At 38.5% G+C, this 20,458-nt stretch overlaps 4 protein-coding genes across 4 annotated transcripts; 2 read left to right on the top strand and 2 right to left on the bottom strand.

Moving 5' to 3' along the window:
• Positions 1–2,519: 2,519 nt before the first annotated feature.
• LOC137741697 (actin) lies at positions 2,520–5,514 on the top strand. Its single transcript, XM_068481406.1, has 5 exons — positions 2,520–2,667; positions 3,496–3,585; positions 3,728–4,121; positions 4,413–5,026; positions 5,293–5,514. Exons 2-5 carry the CDS (start codon positions 3,526–3,528, stop codon positions 5,356–5,358), a joined length of 1,134 nt encoding a protein of 377 aa, XP_068337507.1. The 5' UTR covers positions 2,520–2,667; positions 3,496–3,525; the 3' UTR covers positions 5,359–5,514.
• A 3,250-nt stretch (positions 5,515–8,764) lies between these two features.
• On the top strand, positions 8,765–14,274 carry LOC137742412 (U-box domain-containing protein 33-like). The gene is made up of 7 exons (XM_068482272.1): positions 8,765–9,345; positions 9,749–9,867; positions 10,294–10,403; positions 11,232–11,730; positions 12,125–12,676; positions 12,811–13,533; positions 13,847–14,274. Exons 1-7 carry the CDS (start codon positions 9,051–9,053, stop codon positions 14,027–14,029), a joined length of 2,481 nt encoding a protein of 826 aa, XP_068338373.1. The 5' UTR covers positions 8,765–9,050; the 3' UTR covers positions 14,030–14,274.
• A 37-nt stretch (positions 14,275–14,311) lies between these two features.
• Positions 14,312–16,347, bottom strand: LOC137741324 (epsin-3-like). The gene is made up of 4 exons (XM_068481045.1): positions 16,081–16,347; positions 15,692–15,814; positions 15,289–15,450; positions 14,312–15,135 (listed from the first exon to the last, which is right to left on the bottom strand). Exons 1-4 carry the CDS (start codon positions 16,221–16,223, stop codon positions 14,583–14,585), a joined length of 981 nt encoding a protein of 326 aa, XP_068337146.1. The 5' UTR covers positions 16,224–16,347; the 3' UTR covers positions 14,312–14,582.
• Positions 16,348–18,893: 2,546 nt separating this feature from the next.
• On the bottom strand, positions 18,894–20,079 carry LOC137743115 (uncharacterized). The gene is made up of 2 exons (XM_068483020.1): positions 19,390–20,079; positions 18,894–19,283 (listed from the first exon to the last, which is right to left on the bottom strand). The coding sequence occupies exons 1-2, from the start codon at positions 20,077–20,079 to the stop codon at positions 18,894–18,896; spliced, it is 1,080 nt and encodes a 359-aa protein (XP_068339121.1).
• Between the last annotated feature and the right edge of the window lie 379 nt (positions 20,080–20,458).

Below are 20,458 nucleotides of genomic sequence, written 5' to 3' on the forward strand. Positions count from 1 at the left end.
AAATACAATTATTGGTGATGGATTTCTGATAAGATTATTAAATAATACAAACAATAAATAATAAATTATGTAGGTAACAAATAAATAATACAAACAATAAATAATAAATTATGTAGGTAACAAATAAATAATATATTGTTACCTGATCCGAGTAATTTTCCCCACTTCGAATATTACTACTAGCTTGTGCCAAGGCGTCTCTCCACGTACTAAATGATTGGCTAAGTAATTTCCAACGACTGGACATCAATTCTTTGGTTCTTTTCCCACCAATTTTCTCAAGAAGATTGGTATGAATAAGACTCCACATTTCTCGCAACTGCATCTCATTACCCGTAAGCGAACTATGAGTAACTTCAACCCAGCTAGTACACAACGCAACATCTTCAATAAGCGACCAATTCGTACCTGCACCAGTGGTCATTTTGTTGAAAAAAAATGGATTCAAACTTTGAGACAAAGAAAGGAATGTGATTGAAAGTAGTTGAGAAAATATGAAATTGTTGTGTAAGGTAGATGATAATGAGAAGGTATTTATAGAAAAGTAAAAACAATTTTTTTTTACAATTTTTTTCAGATTTTTCAGATTTTTTTTTGAATTTTTTTGAATTTTTTTTAAATTTTTATTCAATTAATTAATCTCTGCCGTTGGATATAAAAAAATTTGAATTCCAACACTCCAGATTGTGCCACGTGTCACAACGGTAACTTTTCTTAATTTTAAAACTATTTTTTCTTTTATTTATTTATTTATAAAGCATTTTAATATCCACCGTTGATCTCAGATCGAACGGTGGATATTAAATAAGACTTTTTTTTTTTTTTTTTTTTACCGTTGAGATCGAACGGTCCAAATTAAGTAACCGTTGAGATCTAACGGACCGTGGGAAGCCACGTGGCTTCCCAACGGTAACTGACAAAGTTTTTTTTTCTTCTGATTTTGTGTTAGCAACGCACCCCCACGCGCGAGTGGGGTGCACGCGCCTGACAAAAAAAATTTAATATTGCCTGACGCCAGGCTGACGTCACATGGCCTTCAGGCTCTCGGACTGGCAATTCCCCACGGGCCCGGAGCTCGGGCCTCCACCTTCGATCGGGCTAGCCCACGCTAGAGCCCGCCCACTGGCCCTCGGGCCCTTGTTCTCTCCACAATCCCTCGAGCACCAGCCAACGCTGGGCTTGCTCTAAGGGTTGAGAAACAGAAATCAAAACTTAAAAGTTGGACGGTTCAAATCCTTAAAATATCATACATTAAATTTCATCTTAATCCTAGCTAATATTTTGATGATGCAATTGTATGATCTTCCTTATCAGCGTGTGTGCCTATGTATCACTCACTACTCACATGATGAGTGAGGAAATGAGATTATATTCTATATCACGAGTGCAATGTACGTATTTTTGTGCTTATCTCACTTCTCACATGAATGTACTAATGTGTTTATCTCACTTCTTATTTGAAAATCAACTAAAAATATTAAGACATACTTGTCTCTCTAAAATATATGCAGTCAACTGAGTACGCAATCATTCGGTGTATAAATTTTTCTGAACAACTTCAAACTTGTAGGACTTGATCATTGCTTGTGAAACAAAGAAAAATACTAGGTAGACAAACCTAGATATTATGTGGCACAAACCTAGAATTACTCAACAAAAATACATGGTTAAAAGTGCCAAACGTGAAATGACGTAGACAAATGGAAAATAGGTAAAACTACATAGATAAAAAAAAAGTGATTTGACTCATTTGAAATTATAATAATTTACAGAAATGACATCGACAACTATATAAAAACCCTATCATCTATCCACTTGTCACGCTTGAATTCATTCTTAGTTGCGATATTCCTTTGGTGTTACAAATGAGGTTGGAATTTTCTCTAAAATATTACGATTTGAATTATTTTTCTAAAATGTAACGTTATCGAAAACTTACATGGAGTTGGGCTTCTGCTTACTAATTAACCTGACCAATCCAAGTCGACTTTTACATGGGTTGGGTTGGTAATTAGCTTAGTCGGGGCTAGAAACCGACCCAACTTTGCTCTTGCCAAGCCAGGCCCTTGAGCCAGATTAGTGGGCTTCAGTAACTGTGTCGTTAGACTTTCGTGTGTCTAAGTTAAGATTTGGGCTAATTGTCCAAAGGCCCATATAACAAGCCCAAGGCCCAACATGTGGTCCAGAAAAATAAGACGAAAGGACCAGAAAAAAGAATAGCTCTCTGACACCTGGATTGACAAAGCAGAGAAGAGATTATTCTATCAAGATTATCGAATCAAGTGATCCAAACATTTAAAATTTTATCCAACGACTCAAAATTATTAAAAATTTTAAAAAATTAAAATAGATGGGAGTTGTTGAATGAATTTTCAAAGGTCCGGATCAATTTTATCGGTGATCTTGATGAAAGAAATTAAGAGAGAACCACTTCTCGACAAAGCGTTTTAAAGTTGAAACAGCCTGTAGTTTCGGGAGCCCCAGATCAGTAGGGACCGCGTCGCCACGAACACGAATCTCGTTGAACAGATCGGACGGCCAGGAGTGAGCGCTGGGAGAGCTGTGGATTTAAAAGGCGAATTTCAGGTGGGGTTGGAGGTCTGAATTTTGAACCCAAGGGCGCGCAGTTTAGATCCGAGGGGCTCCTCCGTTCACGCCAAATCCAAGGTCAGGTTTCTCTTCCTCCCTCATTTTCCGAGAAAATTTCGACATTTTCCTTGCAACCAAGCAGAGCATGCCAATCTATTAATTTAATTTCGACATCGCCGATCTCTTCGTGTGGCATTATTCGGTTTTGGATGTAGGATCGTTTCATTTTCGTTCTAGATTTGTGAGGTTTTGTTTGGCGATCTCTCGATTGTGGATCGGGTACCTTGTGAATCTTTTCATAGTGAATATGCGGGAATTTGAATATCTAAGGATTATTTTGATGTTTCTTTTGGATTTGTGCGGTAGCTATTGGAGTTTGAATTATATTGTGGGAATATTACTATCTGATTTTGTTTATTGTATCTGGTTTGTGTTGTGATTCGATTAAATGTAGAAGATTTGGTTTTTCATGAAAGATTTGATTTCGTAATGCGAAACAACGGAGTTTTGAGATGGTTTGGATGCCTATGACACGAAGGAGCCTCATGAATCGCGTAGATTCAAGCATTTGTATTAATTCATAACTGCCTTTTGAATAAGTCAAGTTGATCAACATATAACCGGAGTGTTATCTGGATGCAAAGTTGAATTGTTTTGCTCTAATTTATAATTGACGGGAAATCATTTTATGGTGGGTGTTTCGTCTGGTATGGTGTGAGCATTATGTTGAATGAATGAATGTACAACTTATGGTTATGGTTTGATCATTATGGTAATGATGTTACTATTTGTGTTGATTGAATTACTATACATCTGATGCCCGTGTATGTTTAGGAAATTGATGGGTGTTTCGTCTTTAGTATTTCAATTTCTCTATTGTTCATATCATGTCCCACTGTATTGCAGTTAATACGTCTCTATAGCTGGAATTAGAAAATGGCTGATGCCGAGGATATTCAACCACTCGTCTGTGACAATGGAACAGGAATGGTTAAGGTACGTTTTTATCTCCAACTCTTGCTGACTAAATCTGATTCTACTCAACTTTTGTAATGCTGATCTTGTAAAGGCATACATTATCTCGATGGAAATCTTAATATTAATAGATCAATAATTATGTTGAATTCTCATCTTTTAGGCTGGATTTGCTGGAGATGATGCTCCAAGGGCAGTCTTTCCTAGCATTGTCGGCCGCCCACGTCACACTGGTGTGATGGTTGGAATGGGTCAAAAGGATGCATATGTCGGAGATGAGGCTCAGTCTAAACGTGGTATCTTGACTCTGAAATACCCCATTGAGCATGGTATTGTGAGCAATTGGGATGATATGGAGAAGATTTGGCATCACACGTTCTACAATGAACTTCGTGTGGCCCCAGAAGAACATCCAGTTCTGCTCACTGAAGCACCTCTGAACCCAAAGGCTAATCGGGAGAAAATGACCCAAATCATGTTTGAGACATTCAACGCTCCTGCTATGTATGTCGCCATCCAGGCTGTTCTTTCCCTCTATGCCAGTGGTCGTACAACTGGTAAGCAGTTTGAACAATTTCAGCATGTTGTGGATTTGAGTTGATGTCGATTCAATGACTTGAATGCAAACATCCGAGGTGCTGTTAGTTAGCCTTTAGAAGAGCTTATCTTGGAAATTGATTTGAGATCATTATTGAAGTGATCGTAATATATAGCAGGTGCAACTGTTTTCTTGAAGCATTCGAAAGAATCAAAACAAAAATTGAAGTGGTTTTTAAAATTTACGGAATGATAATTATGTGTATCTTCAATATCATTTAGACAATTTCCTTTCTGGAACTTCCGTGCAGGTATTGTTCTCGACTCTGGAGATGGTGTCAGTCACACTGTCCCCATTTATGAGGGATATGCTCTTCCCCATGCCATCCTCCGTCTTGACTTAGCAGGTCGTGACCTCACCGACGCCCTTATGAAAATTTTGACCGAGCGTGGCTATTCCTTCACCACCACAGCTGAGCGAGAAATTGTCAGGGATATGAAGGAGAAGCTTGCATACATTGCCCTTGATTATGAACAGGAGCTTGAAACTTCCAAGACAAGTTCTTCTGTTGAGAAGAGCTATGAGTTGCCTGATGGGCAGGTGATCACCATTGGTGCTGAGCGCTTCCGCTGCCCAGAAGTACTCTTCCAGCCATCCATGATTGGAATGGAAGCTGCAGGCATTCACGAGACCACATACAACTCTATCATGAAGTGTGATGTCGATATTAGGAAAGATTTGTATGGAAACATTGTCCTCAGTGGTGGTTCTACCATGTTCCCTGGCATTGCTGACAGAATGAGCAAGGAAATCACAGCTTTGGCACCTAGCAGCATGAAAATCAAGGTTGTTGCTCCACCCGAGAGGAAGTACAGTGTCTGGATTGGTGGATCCATCCTTGCATCTCTTAGCACTTTCCAGCAGGTATGCAAATTTAGTATATGTGACACCAATTATGATTACACACTCACTTGGCACGTCATCTTAGAAATGTGCATAATCTTTATCATTTGGAAAGGCACCCCTTTGTTCAATATTTGGGTTAACCCTGCTCGCATTAACAAATCATATGATGCGCTGTTTTCCCAATCTCTCTCTCCCAAAACCAAATAGCGATTTCTTCAGTTTCTTGTACAATTATTCCATTAGTTCATACTAATCAAGTGTTAATGTTTATACTTGGAACGCAGATGTGGATTGCCAAGGCCGAGTATGATGAATCTGGCCCATCAATTGTACACAGGAAGTGTTTCTAATTCTGTGGGATGGGATCGCTAGAAGCGTGATTTCCAGTCTGTTTCAGATAGCAATTGCAGCTCGCAAGTATTTACTCTTACCTTTGCTTCTCTCAAAATTTTCTGTGTCCAGTGTTGTTGAAACAATGAACTACGAGATGTGGAGGTTATGGCCGAGAGTTGAACTCTTTAGCTGTTATTTTCTGTATTAACCGTTGAACAGTGGTAGTTCAATGCTAAAAGCCTCTGCCATTTATTAATTTTTGCTCCTCCCCGCCTTTCTGATTGAAATTCTAATTTGCCATTAAATTCTTAAGGGCCTCTCTGTTTATTTAATAAATTAATGTTTCTCTATTTTTCTGTAGTGGGTTCTGCTATTTCCCCAGATGAATTGAAGTGTAATTTAATAAGCTCATACCCTCTTTAAGTTTTATGTAAATGCTTCTGTTGCTTTGATTTCATCTCAAAGTTTCCTAAAGCATTTGCCCACCTTAACTTCAAACCCTAGGCAAAAGTTGATGATGTTGCGCATAACAAAGAAAACGACTCATGGAATATGCTTGGGTTAGTTGTCCATGATCGAGTGAGAGGCATCTCGTAGCTTATGCATGTTGTGTTTATAATGCATTACTAGTTGATCACAATACCAACGAGATGTCTCCCACTTGGGCATGCAATGGCGGAGCGAGCAGAGCGTTATTGGTTGCCCTTAACTTCAACAACTTCAAAAACTTTATGTATATTTGTTTGCGTATTGTATTTGACCCATATAAACAGCCAATACAAATTAAATTACAATCTCCTCCTTCTATTTTATTCTATCATATTTGTTTTTATTTTCTCTCTTCTTGCGTGCGACTTTATTGTGCACACCATGTGTTAGTTGATAAGTCTTGGAAGTCTTTAACACTACTCCACATAATTTTACATTCAATTTCGACAAACCTCTACAAAAATAGTGGTCGACATATGTCAGCATAAACTTTTGGTACATGTTGACAGGATTGACAGTTACCTACTAAGTGATTGACGAAATGGTCCAAAAATTAGTTTTTGATTAACATGATGAACCTATTATTTGAAAATGTTAGCTCCGTCACAGCGCACATGGACGTGTTGGGTTTTCCATATCGACGGGATGTCATATTTTGAGATTGATCAATTGATTAGCTGGAAATAGATTTATGATTATTTGATGAATATCCAAATATAAGAAAGAAAAAGAAACATAATTAGCGACATTCACGGGTCGAACGAGAGACTTAACAAGGTGGCCCATTGGTTTTACTTTGGTGCCTTGAGGTAATAGCCGTTACATTTAAATACTATACATGTAAAGAATTTTCATTTACGGATACTGGTTGGGTAGAATCTTCAAAGTCCAACTGATTAGAAATGATACGAGTCTATGATATTGACAATTGCTTTGCCTACAAGGCTTGAGAATCTTTTGACTTGAATAAGATGATACAACACGCGTTATAATATAATTGAATGATAAAATTGATGTCTCACATTAGCTTATTTTTTGACATTTTTTCACTTATATTATGACACGTGGTTGCTTCGACCCAATATTTTCGTTTAATTGAGACTATTGGATGAGTATTAATTTTTTCTGAATATTACTACCATTCTTAATTATCGCAGTAATTATCTTAAAGAAATATATTATAAATTATAAAATATTATGCGAAAAATATAAAGTGACAGAGAGATCCCACTTTTAAAAGGAGATGGATTGTCTGCCCTCCCATTTCCATACTCTCCTCATGCCCTCCTGTTTGTTCCATGCCCTCTTATGATGTGTGGTCACGGTTAAGCCACGTCAACATTTATATTCCTATTAATTTTTGTTTTTTTATTTCTATAAAAATTAATATAAAATATTGACGTACCTTGTCCATAATCACACATCTTAAAAAGACATGAAGAAAGTATGAAAATAAAAAGGCAAACAATCCACCTCTCTTTTAAAATTCTCCTCATCATTTCTCTGAAAGTATTATCCAAACTCAACAACATTCAAAATCATGATTTGGGCGAAAACTTGATCGGATGATGTAGGGTGAAGATGATGAGGTAAAATGGTGGGACACGTGTGAGGCTTTTAACGAGGCAAGAAACCTTCACGAAGGTTTGAAGTTATTTGCCAGTCACTAGATTATGTCGTCCACCAATTGGCGGTGTCGTGGGTCCATTCAGAAGATAATATTTTTAGATATTATTTTAAGCGAATTCGTTACTCACCGCATCATTTTTACAACGTGGCCATCAAGGATATTGTTATAAAAGGAGGTTTAACAAAACATTTTTGGTATTGTTTACTTTTAAAGAAAAATCATATTTATACATTTCTCTGTTATTATTCATTATACTTTTAAAAATGGCTTTTTCATTAAAAGAGAATTTTTTTTTGAACTTTTCATTAGTTTTCCTTATTATAAAAAGAGAAGGTTGGACCTTCAAACACTTTGCACAAAATCTCATTATACACGCCTTCTCTCATCTTTGAGGAATAACTAACTCTCTTAACTTCGTTAGCACGTCTTTAGTTTGAATTAATAATAGTTTGGATTAACAACCCTATGTTGGCAAACCTTTTCGGCGAAATGAGGTGTTACGGGGTTATTTAAGTGTTTGGCACATTGAAAACCAAACCCTTATTTGGACTTCATGGTAGCTAGCAACCTTATATTCAGGTTCTAAACTCTGATTCAAAAGTTAGAAGCGCATCCGACACTACCACCACATTGGTCCTACTCATCCGCCGAAGTGTTTGGCACCTTGAAAATCGAACCCTTATTTGGACTTCACTGTCTTTAGGTTATAGAATTCAGAGGCCGATACGTGTTTCTCTCTCGATTGCGTTCGCTCGGATACAGAAATCAGAAGCACATGCAACATCACCATCATATTTGTTGTTCATGTTTAGTGGCGAGTTGGCACGTCCACATTTACTAAGAGGACTTGGTAAGGCTTGATAGCTGTTAGGTTAACACTGGTGGGTACACTGAAAAATAAGAATCAAGGAATGATTTGTTTTCTTTGTTATACGCCACTTATTTGATGCTAACTAATTGATTTGACTAATGTTATGAAAATATAGATTTGAGGGTTTACCGTACTTTTTCAAGTAAACGTAAATTAAAGAATCAAAAGATGCCCATGAAGATGCTCTCACGTTTTTAATTTTAAAAATTTTAAACAATCTTTGACTGAAAGCAGAAGAACAAAGAAAATGAGTGAAGATCGTCGTCGGATTCTTTTGTATGGATTTTGAAAATATTTAAATTATATTTGTTTATTATACATTATATAGTTAGAGATCATTATAATTTTTTTTATTTAAAATTGAATATAAACAATATATGATAAAAATTGAACTCATGATATACGATAAATGAATGTGATTAGGAGATTCCGTGAGAATCCTACGAGGATCCTATCTCAAAGAAAATCTCTTCCCCACTCCACCGTCAACATTTTCCCGTGTCACTGTTAAATCAGCACAAAAGGTTAAGCCTCCCTTGGAAACGAGAACTCCCTACAGATCCCTACAAAATCCACGAAATCTCACTCCTGTAATCATCAGTTCCAAATTTTACATATGACCCTCCCACCTGCACCCCAACAACACCGGCACCCACATTCCTCAAACCCCAACTCCGCGACCAGCAGCGGAGCTGCTTCCTCCTTACCCTTCCATTTCCATGGAGCTCGTACAGCCTTCATATCCGCACCATGGCCCGGTGGCTGAATCCCCTTCTGGGTTCTCTTCTCCGGTGAGTTTCCGACGTGGGTTTGACCGGCCTGCGACTTCCTCCTCTCAGTCTCAGTTGCCCGAGGTTTGTGAAGAAGGTGGTGGTGGTGACAAGGTGCACGTGGCGGTTGGGAAGTCTGTGGAGAAAGCTTTGAGCTTGCTTCGTTGGACGTTCAAGCACTTTGGCTGTAATGAAATTTGTATACTTCATGTTCATCAGCCATCTCCGCTCATTCCCACTCCCTGTAAGTCTCTCTCTCTAACAAGACTAGTGTTCTGGTGAAATGGCTCCAGATTATTCTCTCTGTTTTGGTGAAAAAGGTTCTAAAGTTTCATGATTTATGAATTTCTTTCACAGTATGCATATAGGGGTCTTCCAGTTTTTTCCTGAATTCAGAAAATGTTATGAAACAATTTGAAAATGTGACAAAAATTGACCCATTAATGTGTTGTGGATGGAATGTGAATTATTTTCTGTTTGCATTTGGGAAAACAAAAGGGTTCTTATGACAGTGTAAAATCTCGCAAAACTTATTCAATTCTCATTTCCAGGCATTTGCTAAGCAGTTTGAGACCCTTTCTCTTCGTCTTTGAAGACTTTGATTTCTTTGAAATTGTATGTCATTCATGATTACAATGATTTTGCAGTAGGAAAACTACCTGCAAGTCAGGCAAATGACGAGGTGGTAACGGCTTTCAGGAGGGAGGAAAGGGAACGGAAAATGGAGCTTTTGCAAAATTATTTGAGGGCTTGCTCTAGAGCAAAGGTGTGTGCTTTGTGCCATTATGTTTTTGTCTTTTAATTTATAAATCAATCTTTATTTTTAGTGTTTTACTGTCATAACTATTATAAATTGAAGTCCTCGTGTTTATCAAAGTTTTAAGAAAGATCGCTACTCATAATCATGATGTTTCCTTATATTTGGTAGAACCTTGATTTCTTCCACTACTGAATTTTACCAGTACCTTTTGAGTTTAGCTAACCAGTTCTCTAGTTTTTAGCTTCATGAACAAGGCTTTTCTGCCTTGCGTATTATTTTTATTTCATCGGGACTCAATATATTATGTGTTGATAGTTCAATATTTGTGTAGAATTGTCTCAAAAGTGTCCACATTTCGTGAAATGACAATTGCATAATAACTGAATACAAATTGTGTATCTAACTATATTACTGCAACCATTTACTTTCCAGGTTAAAGCAAGCACTGTTATGGTTGAAGCTAATGAAATTCATAAAGGAATTGTAGAGTTGGTCAACAATAATGGGGTTAGGAAGCTTGTTATGGGAGCTGTACCAGAAGAGTAAGTGGTGCATAATAAGGTTCCACTGTAAGTCTAATGGTTTGCTCTTGAAAGTTAAGATAATTATAAAAAAACACAATTAGGTCGTATACCGTGGTCTCTGTAAAGTTGTGAATCACTCAGACATGAACTTGGCTATCCAGCTTATTTGTACCGCAGTGAAAAAAATTGGATATCGAAGAGCCTCCTTTGGTAAAAATGTATTTGGGAACTGATTCTGCTATGGTCCAGTTCATCCCTCCTCCCTTAGGGTAGGCAAATGAGGCCTACAATATTTCACCCCCAGCAAAAGCCCTGCCTTCTGTCCAACCATGCATGCATCATCTTAGAAAATAAAATAAAATTATGTTTACTTAAACCCCAATACGTGACATCGTTTCAAGTGCTTTAATATAAAATGCTGAGGTATGAAACTAGTGACATGTGGGTCTTAAGTGTTTTTTGTTGACTTAAGATGTGTATGTATCAGCAAACTTTGTCTTGTTTTTTGTTTTATGTACAAATAATTATTCTGTCAAGTTTATGTATTAAGGGACCTATTTAAGAACTTACCTTGTGCTCCCACACTCTCAAAGCCAGCTTTTTCCAAGGGAGTGGTCCAGGGATCAATTCCTACTCCAGTAAGCAGGAGTTGGTGTCTAATTGAACCGGCCCTTGGTGTCTACGTTTTGTTTTCTAAATATTTTCTTTGTCATACTAACCCAATGGAAAGTAAGTTTTCCTGGTTTTGTTGTTATGAAACTTGAATGTTATATATCTTTTGCAACTGCAAGATTTGTTATTGTATTATATAGTAGCATAGTATGCCTTCCTAATATTGTACTACAGTTGCATGAAGGTGAAAAAGAGCTCCAGCAAAGCAAGTTATGTAGCCAAATGTGCTCCATTGTTCTGTGAAATACGGTTTATCAACAAAGGGAAACATGTCTGGACGAGAGATGCTTCAGATGGCCAAAGTTCTCCGACCTCATGTAGGCAACTGCAGATTGCACCTGCAGAAAATTTGAGTTGTAAATCATTTCAAAATAGAGAGAATGCAGAAATCCACAAAGAATTGGCTGCATCACCAACTTTAGCTTGTTCTTCAAATACGTGCTTACCCTACAGTATTCATAATTCAACTAGTACAGGTTCTAGCTCTGGTTCAGGATATAATTTTGCTGAGGGAAGGATGCCTTCAGATTCTGATTTAAACGTTGAGGAACAGAGCTTATGCCGTATGCTTACGGAAGCTACACTAGAAGCCGAGGCATCAAGGGACAAGGCATTTGCAGAGCTATCGAAGCGCAAAAGTTTAGAATCAGAAGCTATGAATGCTATCAACAAGGTAACTGCGAGTTGATGTTGCAGCTTAAGAACTAACGTTTTTGGTATTATGATTCCTAGAAATTGCGTTACATGATCCATTTCAAGAGTGCTACACTCAAAATAAATTTGTGTAATGCAATGAAGGGATCTTTCTCAGTACTTTCAAGTAATAACTGTGAGTGCGAATCTAAAAATAAATTTGTGTTACGCATTTAAGGGAACTTCTCAATACTTTCAGAAGATTAGTAAGCACGCATTGCTGGTTAAGAATTTCTTGGCGAATAAGATATTTGAAACATTTTATATTTGGGTTATAACTACATATATAACGATCTTGAAAGCTACGTTATAATGAAATAATTTGTTCATTAATCTTGTTATTCCTAACTCACAATTGTGTTTCTCCGTTTCAGGCCAAGGCATTTGAGTTAGCCCGTGGCCGAGAAGTTAAACTTAGAGAAGAGGCTGAGGACGCCTTGAGAATCACGATTGAGGAACAACAAAAACTCTTGGAAGAGAAGGAAGAAATTAGTGGTGAGATAAGCAGGGCCATGAGAAATATTGCCCTTCTAGACAGCCGAGCACAGGAAGCAAGTCGAAGGTTTGATGAAGCTTCTGGGGAAGTGAAGCAAATTCAGACTTCGATTGCAACTCTTCAGCAGGAAAAACAATGTATTCAACGACAAAAGGTGGAAGCCCTTCACTGGATTGAGCGGTGGAGGAATCATAGACAAGCTGGAGCCGCAAACTGCAATGCGCTCATTGGGTTTGTTGAAGAGCTGCCGAAATTAGCAGAATTCTCATTGTCAGATTTGCAGACTGCAACATGCAATTTTTCTGAGAGCTTTAAAATTGGGCAGGGAGGATATGGTTGTGTTTATAAGGGGGAAATGCTGGGCAGAACTGTCGCCATAAGGAAATTGCATCCACACAACTTGCAAGAACAAGCTGAGTTTCAACAAGAGGTCTCTCTCTCTCTCTCTCTCTCTCTCTCTCTCTCTCTCTCTTTCTCAGCTATATATGTCAAATTGATGGAGTGATTAATAATACGTCAATGACACTTCAAAGATGCTCATTTTTGTTTTCTTTGTGCTTGCAGGTACAAGTTCTTGGAAAATTACAGCATCGTCACCTTGTGACCTTGCTTGGTGTTTGTCCAGAAGCCTGGTCGCTTGTATACGAATACTTATCAAATGGGAGTCTGCAAGACCATCTTTTCAGGAAAAGCAATATTTCTCTGGTGCCATGGAAGACCCGAACACGGATAATTGCTCAAATCTCTAGTGCCCTTTGCTTCTTGCACTCCTCTAGACCTGAAAAGATTGTCCATGGTGATTTGAAGCTGCAAAACATACTACTAGATTCTGAACTCAACTGCAAGATTTGTGATTTTGGGATTTGCAGGCTGGTCACTGAAGACAATCTTTACTGTCGAAGTTTCCGCCGGGGAACTGAGCCAAAGGGTGCTTTTCGTTACACAGATCCAGAGCTGCAGAGAGTCGGGGTCCTGACGCCCAAGTCCGATATTTATTCCTTTGGGCTGATCATTCTGCAGTTAGTCACCGGACGGCCTCCAGTTGGCTTAGCAAGTGAGGTGCGCAAGGCAGTTTTAGGTGGAAATTTGGCATCGATTATAGATTCCTCAGCCGGAGAATGGCCTATATCTGTGGCAGCGCGATTGGTAGACGTTGGTTTGCAATGCTGTGAATTGAATAGTAGGGAAAGACCAGAGCTTACGCCAGCTTTTGTGAGGGAATTGCAGCAGCTACATGCCTCTGAAGAGCGACCAGTACCATCTTTTTTCTTGTGTCCGATCCTTCAGGTGAGTGATACTAATAACCTCGTTTGCTGATTGTTCCAAATTCTAGTAACCCTCGGATTCAATTTGGGTTTTGCTCTCTAATTCATGGTGTTGCAAAGCTCTATACGTAGATTTAGTTTTACGTAACTTCAGAATTTATCACAAATAAAAATTTTAGATCATCCATATGAAGACTTCAGACTACGGTTTTGTACTTGTGAACAAGGCTCGTGAAGTACCACCTATGCACCAAAAAGCTCCGAACTTTTAACTTGAATACAAGAACTAAGGCGGTAAACGACTTCCAAACTGACAGATTTTTCGTTGTTTTTAGGAAATAATGCATGACCCGCATTTGGCAGCTGATGGCTTCACGTACGAAGGTGAAGCTTTGCGTGGATGGTTACAAAATTGTCGCGAGACTTCTCCAATGACCAATTTGAAATTGAGTCACTTGCATCTCACTCCCAACGATGCCTTACGCCTTGCAATTCAAGATTGGCTTTGCAAGACTTGAAATCTCACTACTTTCATGTATGTATGTATGTAGGTATGTATGTTGTCGCTATATCATTTACATGTTCAGATTTTTGTTGTAACCATTGTATTTCTATATCATGCAAATGCAATGATAGGGAAAGTGCTTGTTGTATAAAAGCTACAAAAATTGAAAGCATTGTAAAGTTAAGCAGATTAGTTTTCTAATGTTACAGTGTAAATTTACTAAATTTGAGAAATATCAAGATAGAATATATTTAGTCATATTCTTATACGTTCACTCATGCAAAAAACTGTGCGGGTGAGCAAAGCTCTTACTAATATTTCAAGATAACATAATATTTGAGTTGCACACGATAATAGGAAGAATAAAAACCCAACCAAGTAGCCCATTCAACATGCCAGTGGAAGCGGTTTGCAGGTACTTTTTCGTTGTAACGGGTAGGTCCGAGAAACTATTAGACTAACGATGTACACAATACTTGATTTCTCAATGTAGATACTACAATAGTTGGTTCTGGTCCTTTAAAGACTACGAGTGTAATAGGAGCATCCGTTGACAAATGAGTGCATTAAGTTGCAGCAAGCAATGAAGCAGCACTTAGATTGTGCGTTTCATTGAAGGGATGTGCATCCTCAGCAGAAATTTCAACCCTAGACACATCTTTCTCACCATCCAAAAGTGGGTTAGACTCTCCCTTGCAGCAGCATCTCTCCAAATCGTCCTTGTTTGGAACCATGTTTTCTTTAAAACTTGTTCGAGCTTCGGGTTTCTCTACTTCAGCGTTGACAGCCACAACGATCGCAATGCTTTTGTTGCTTCGCTTTGATTCTTCAACTTTCTTAGTAAAATTTTTGACGTCAGATGATGGAAACTGATTCTCCTGGTTTTCGTCGTCACTGAAGAGAGATTGAGACTTAGACCTTCCATATGTTTGAAATGATGATTCTCTTAAAATCCCTTGTGCCGAAGAGCCAGATGATCTTTGGCAGAAACTCCCAAACCCTTGAATCCCTCTGGTTAGCTTCCTAGCTTTGTCTCTCTCCTCTTTGAGAAGAGGTCCTTTCTCTAGCAGCTTCAAAATTCTCCCGGACTTCTTTCTAAGAGCAAGACCCCAATTGAATCTGCATTTTAAATATTTAGACCCCTCGCAAATTAATCGTACGCAAAGTCATGCTGCACTCCTCCCGTTCACAAAATGAACGAGAAGATTTTCAGAATGACTAGGTTATAGAGTGCTAATAACAGTTCTCGAGAATTTTATCAGAATTACGTACCCTTTCTCATCTATATGCTGAAAGCTTCCCATCTGTTGAATAACATCTTTGTCAACCTCAAACTCAACTGCAACGCTTTCTGGTCCATGAGTCAGCAAATGCTCAACAACAATCAGAGAATTGTAAGAGACCCTCCAGTTCTTCCTTTCAAACTTCACTAATCTGAAAACGAAATTATAAAAGCACAGATTAATTCACCAAGTTTTCATAATAATAAATCTGGAGGGAAAAAAAGTGTAGTGATTTCCTCGCTTCTCTTTTCTTCCGCATGCACTCCACCCTATTTTTCTAGTCTTAGGATCGAAAAAACCAAAGGAGAATCAATGGACGTAAAAAAGGGTAGTGCGGAAGGAGAAAATCGTACGAAAAATGAAAGCGAAAGAAAGGGAGAAAACCCAGAAACCTTTTGTGCAAAATCTCCACAATTCTTGTGTAATCTTCGAGTTCAAAAGCAGCCTTTGAAATTGAACCCAAGGTCCTTGTGTCTGGAGACAATGGATTCCCATTTGTAGCTTCTTCAGTCAATCTTGACACGTTAAACGCCAAGCAAAAAGTTCATCACATCAGAATCCAAAGCCACAACAAGTTCCTTCAAAAGCAGACCAACAAAAAACTACAAATCCCATCTCACTAAGTTCAACAAATAAACCATAAAAATGAGAGGATGCGGATATTCTAATCTTATCCCAACTACGAGCAGACAGATTCAAACTTGGCTGCAGAAGAGGAGTCCGAGCACACTGCTCTAGTCAGCTTAGCTACACACCATAGAAAAGATTGATTGAAACTTACAGTTGCACTGGTGTAACATCTGTGAGGACTAGTCTTGCAGTCTTGATCTTCTCCTTGAAGAAGAAAGAAGCTTGTTTCTTGAACTCATGAAATGAAGGTGCCCCATTGTTGCTGCTGCTGATATTGTTGCTTAAGATTGACATGTCTGAGTTTCCCAGTTGAAAAAAATGAGGGGAAAGAGAGAAGAAGATGAAAGTTTTGTAGACCAGTTTGGTGTTAGATTAGACCAAGTAAAGAAATTAAGGCTCAACTAGCTAATTACCAAATTAATTATAATTTGAATATAACGCATAATTTCTAACAAATAAAGTGAGGTGACACTTGCATATGTAATCAAATGGGAAGAATGAGGTACAAATTTCAATTGTTTAAGTTAATTAATTGGAGAGGGTGTTTACCGGGGAGAAGATTTCAAAGTTTAAAATGTTGAGTGATGTAGCAACCAACGTGAGAAGGTCAGATATGTCAAGACAGTTTGCATTGAAATTTCCAAACATTGTTTAAGTTAATTCTGCACACGTCTGTTTAGTTAAATTTACCATAATAGTATACTCTATTCACAGTATTTGAATTCAAATTCTTTTACCGTAATTTAAATGACTCTAATATAATTAAAAATATCTTTGTCAAAAAAGTTAAATTTAGTCGTTGGAGATTTAAATTGTATAAAAAGTAATGAGGTGTGAAGTCAACATCTGTTTTGTCTACGTGCATTAGTGCACAACGGGCGGAGTCTTTGTTTGAATTAATAGTGGTCGGTCAGATTCATACTTTTTGATTTTTTGTTATTATTATTATTTTTTTTTTGTCAAAGATAAATTTTATTAAATTTTAATAGAAACGTTTACATTTTCTGCATGAATATTAAAAAGAAATTCAGGACCATAAGCATCCCACAAGAACGAACCACCACGTGAGGTAGCATAGGAAGCCACTGCATGGGCAGCGAGGTTGCCACTCCGCTGAACATTCATTAACTTCACCTCCCTAATCTAAGATGCCAAATTTTGAATATAAAAAATGAAGCATTCCAAGTTTGCATCAATTGAGCATTCCCCATTTATCATGTTGATAAGAGATAAAGCATCAGACTCTTATCTTTACCATCTCATAATGCATGTCCCTACATATCACCAAAGTTGCACAAATTGCAGCCGCTTCCACCATAGCGCATCATTGAAAAACTCACCTCCCCACCAGCCATCTGCAAAAGTCCCGCAAAATCTCGCACCACCCACCCATGGCCACCTAACATTGATTTCCCATGCCATGCCCCATCACAGTTAATTTTCAAAGTCCCAAAACTAGGATGTTTCCATCGAACTTGTTGCCCAGCGAAAACCGACATTGAAGGTTTCCCACAGCGCTCATTCTCCCTTGTCTTTACCGGCTGGGCATCTCTAAATTCTTGAATATGGCTTGGTGATAAAAAAAAATTTCAGCTTATTTTGCACTCTTAGCCTCTATGCATATTTCCAGACACGGTCAGACACCATACTCCTACTTCCCATTCCCGTACCCTTCCTACCCAATTCCCCATTCGCTTGAAGATCCATGGCCACTCCATAGCCACTTCTGACCGTGAACTCTCCATTCCTAGAATAATGCCAAATTAGTTTATCATGACAACCATCTAAACTAATTGGCAACCCAAGTATAAGTTTTGCTTCCTCCTCTTCAAAATAGTTACGTACCAACTCCTTTTTCCACGATCCCGTAGAATGCTCAATTAACTCCCCTATCAACACCGGCATCTCCGCATGCCTAGACCGTATATGGAACGTACATAACTTTGGAATCCAATGATCATATACAATCTTGATACTCTACCCATCTCCAACACTCCATCTTAGCCTTCGCTCCAAAATACGACATCCATGAAGTATACATTTCCAACCCCACGAAGATTGCCTCCCTTGTTTTGCCTCCATAAATGGTCTTTACACAATTTGACCGGTAGTTTAAAACAAGACATCGTATGGTTTGGTAAGGCTATAGCTACGACCTTGATTAGAATCTATTTCCCTACCAAAGAAAGGAATTGTTCGGCCCATCCATTAATCCGACCATTTAGCACCCCTCTCACTTCCTCGAATACCGCAGTTTTGGAATGACCAAAGTCCGCAGATAACCCTATGTAATTACGAAGTTATCCCTTCCCTTGATATGTGTACACCCTATAATCTTTTCCCTTTGTTTCTTCACACAATGAGCACTGAAAAAATGTGAACTCTTCTCCATGTTTATAACTTGCCCAGAAGCGTCCGCATGAATTTGTAACACGTTCATAACCTCCAACGCTTCACCTTTCGAACATTTACAAAAAAATAACTGCATCATCGGCAAAAAACAAATGCGAAATAGGCAACCCTCCCTCAGACACACTAATGCCGTGGAGACCACTCATCTCCTCTCTCCGTCGCAACAAAGCCGAAAGGCCTTCAGCACAAATTAAAAACAAAAAAGAGGACATAAGATCCCCTTGCCGCAACCCCCGTTCTGGTTGTATGAATCCTGTGGACGACTCATTAATCAAAATACTATAAGACACTGTAGATATACATTCTTCAATTCTTAAACACAAAACTCAGAAAATCCCAATGTTCGCATCATGGCAAAGAGAAATGGCCATTCAACACAGTCATATGCTTTAGCCATTCTAATTTCATTGCCATGAAAGACTCCTTACTATTACTTTGTTGCTTGAGAGAATGTAACATCCCGTGCACCACTAATATGTTATCCTGAATTTGTCTCCCCGCCACAAAAGCCGATTGATTCATACTAGTGATGTGGGTCATAACCTTTTTCAATCAATTAGTTATCAACTTTGCAATCACCTTAGAGACCACATTACACAGCGACATAGATCTCAATTGAGTCATTTTCCTAGGACTGGCCACCTTCGGAATGACCACAAGATGCGTATGATTCATTTTCCTCAGTAACTTTCTTAAGTGCCAGAATGACTTCACCATGTTAATGATATCATCACCCACCACATCCCAATGTTGCTGGAAGAAACTTCCTGAAAAGTCGTCCGTGCCAAGCGACTTATTTGCCGGAATTTGAAAGATCATTCTCCGAATCTCCTCCACCGAAATTTGTTTTATCAACTCTACATTATCGTCCTCCATCACTCTAGCCTCCATACAACTTGTTATTTTCAGAATTCTTTGCAAAGAACCGGAAAGGAATAACTCCTGAAAATATTGAATAGCAATCTCATCCACTTTTTCAACCTCCTCACACCAAACTCCCTGATTGTCCTCCAAACCCAATATTTTATTGCATCGCCTCCTCTTTTGCCGTTTGGGCATGAAAATATTTTGTATTTTTATCCCCTTCTTGAATCCATTGGGTTTGAGACTTCAATCTCCAATAAGCTTCCTCTTCTCTAATAGCCATCTTTAAGTCCCCTTCCTTTTTCCTCACCTCATCACTAGCAAACAAAGGTGATTGATAAGCTGCACAGGGTTCTTTTTTTATAGCTTCAATTTTCAGCTTTGAATTTTTTCCATGTTGCCGTCCCCAATTCATCAAACCATGCCACACCCATTTTAATTTCTCCACAACATGGAATGCACAAAATCCAACAAACTCCCTCTTCCACCTAGATTGCACAAAATCACAGCACTCCTCATCCTTACCCCACATCGGATCATATATGAATGGCCGCTTCCTTTGTTGTGGTGGGACATCCGTCTTCAAAATGAGCATAGCATGATCCGAACCCTCCAAAACCTCATGAAAAACCTTAGTTTCAGGATACACTTTAATCCACCATTCCGTTGCAAGACCACGATCAAGTCTTTGTTGAATTAGGTCATCATCACGCCGATTCCTCCACGATCGGTAATTTCCACCTTCCTTCTCAGAGTCGAATAAGATATCATTAAAATCCCCTATAACAAGGCATTTTTCCCATGCTGTCTCAATGCGTTGTGACAAAATTCTCCATTGCTCTTTCTGTTTCTTTTCATCGGTACTAGCATACATAGCAAATAGCCTCCAATTATTGTCCGTAGAGTCAATCACGAATACCAACCTCGATAAAGAAATCCGAGTATTTTAATAACAGAACATGATTGCAATCTTTCCAGAAAATGCACATACCGCTTCCAATACCCTTCGGTTCCCCATCATGCATAAAATCCATCCCCAGTCGTCTTTTTAAATAGGCATAATGATTGCTTCGATTTTTCGTTTCCAGAAGAATCACTATGTCGAGGGTGTGGACCCTATTTTCCTCCAACAAATTGTCAATTGTCAGGTCACCCTCGATCCCCTGACAATTCCAGCATATTAGCTTCATGGCGCCCTGGGAGATCCCTCAAGGCTGGTCTCCTCTGCCTTAGAAAATAACGGCATTTTTCTC

Source organism: Pyrus communis, chromosome 8, assembly GCF_963583255.1.
Source record: "Pyrus communis chromosome 8, drPyrComm1.1, whole genome shotgun sequence".
Taxonomy (NCBI): domain Eukaryota; kingdom Viridiplantae; phylum Streptophyta; class Magnoliopsida; order Rosales; family Rosaceae; genus Pyrus; species Pyrus communis.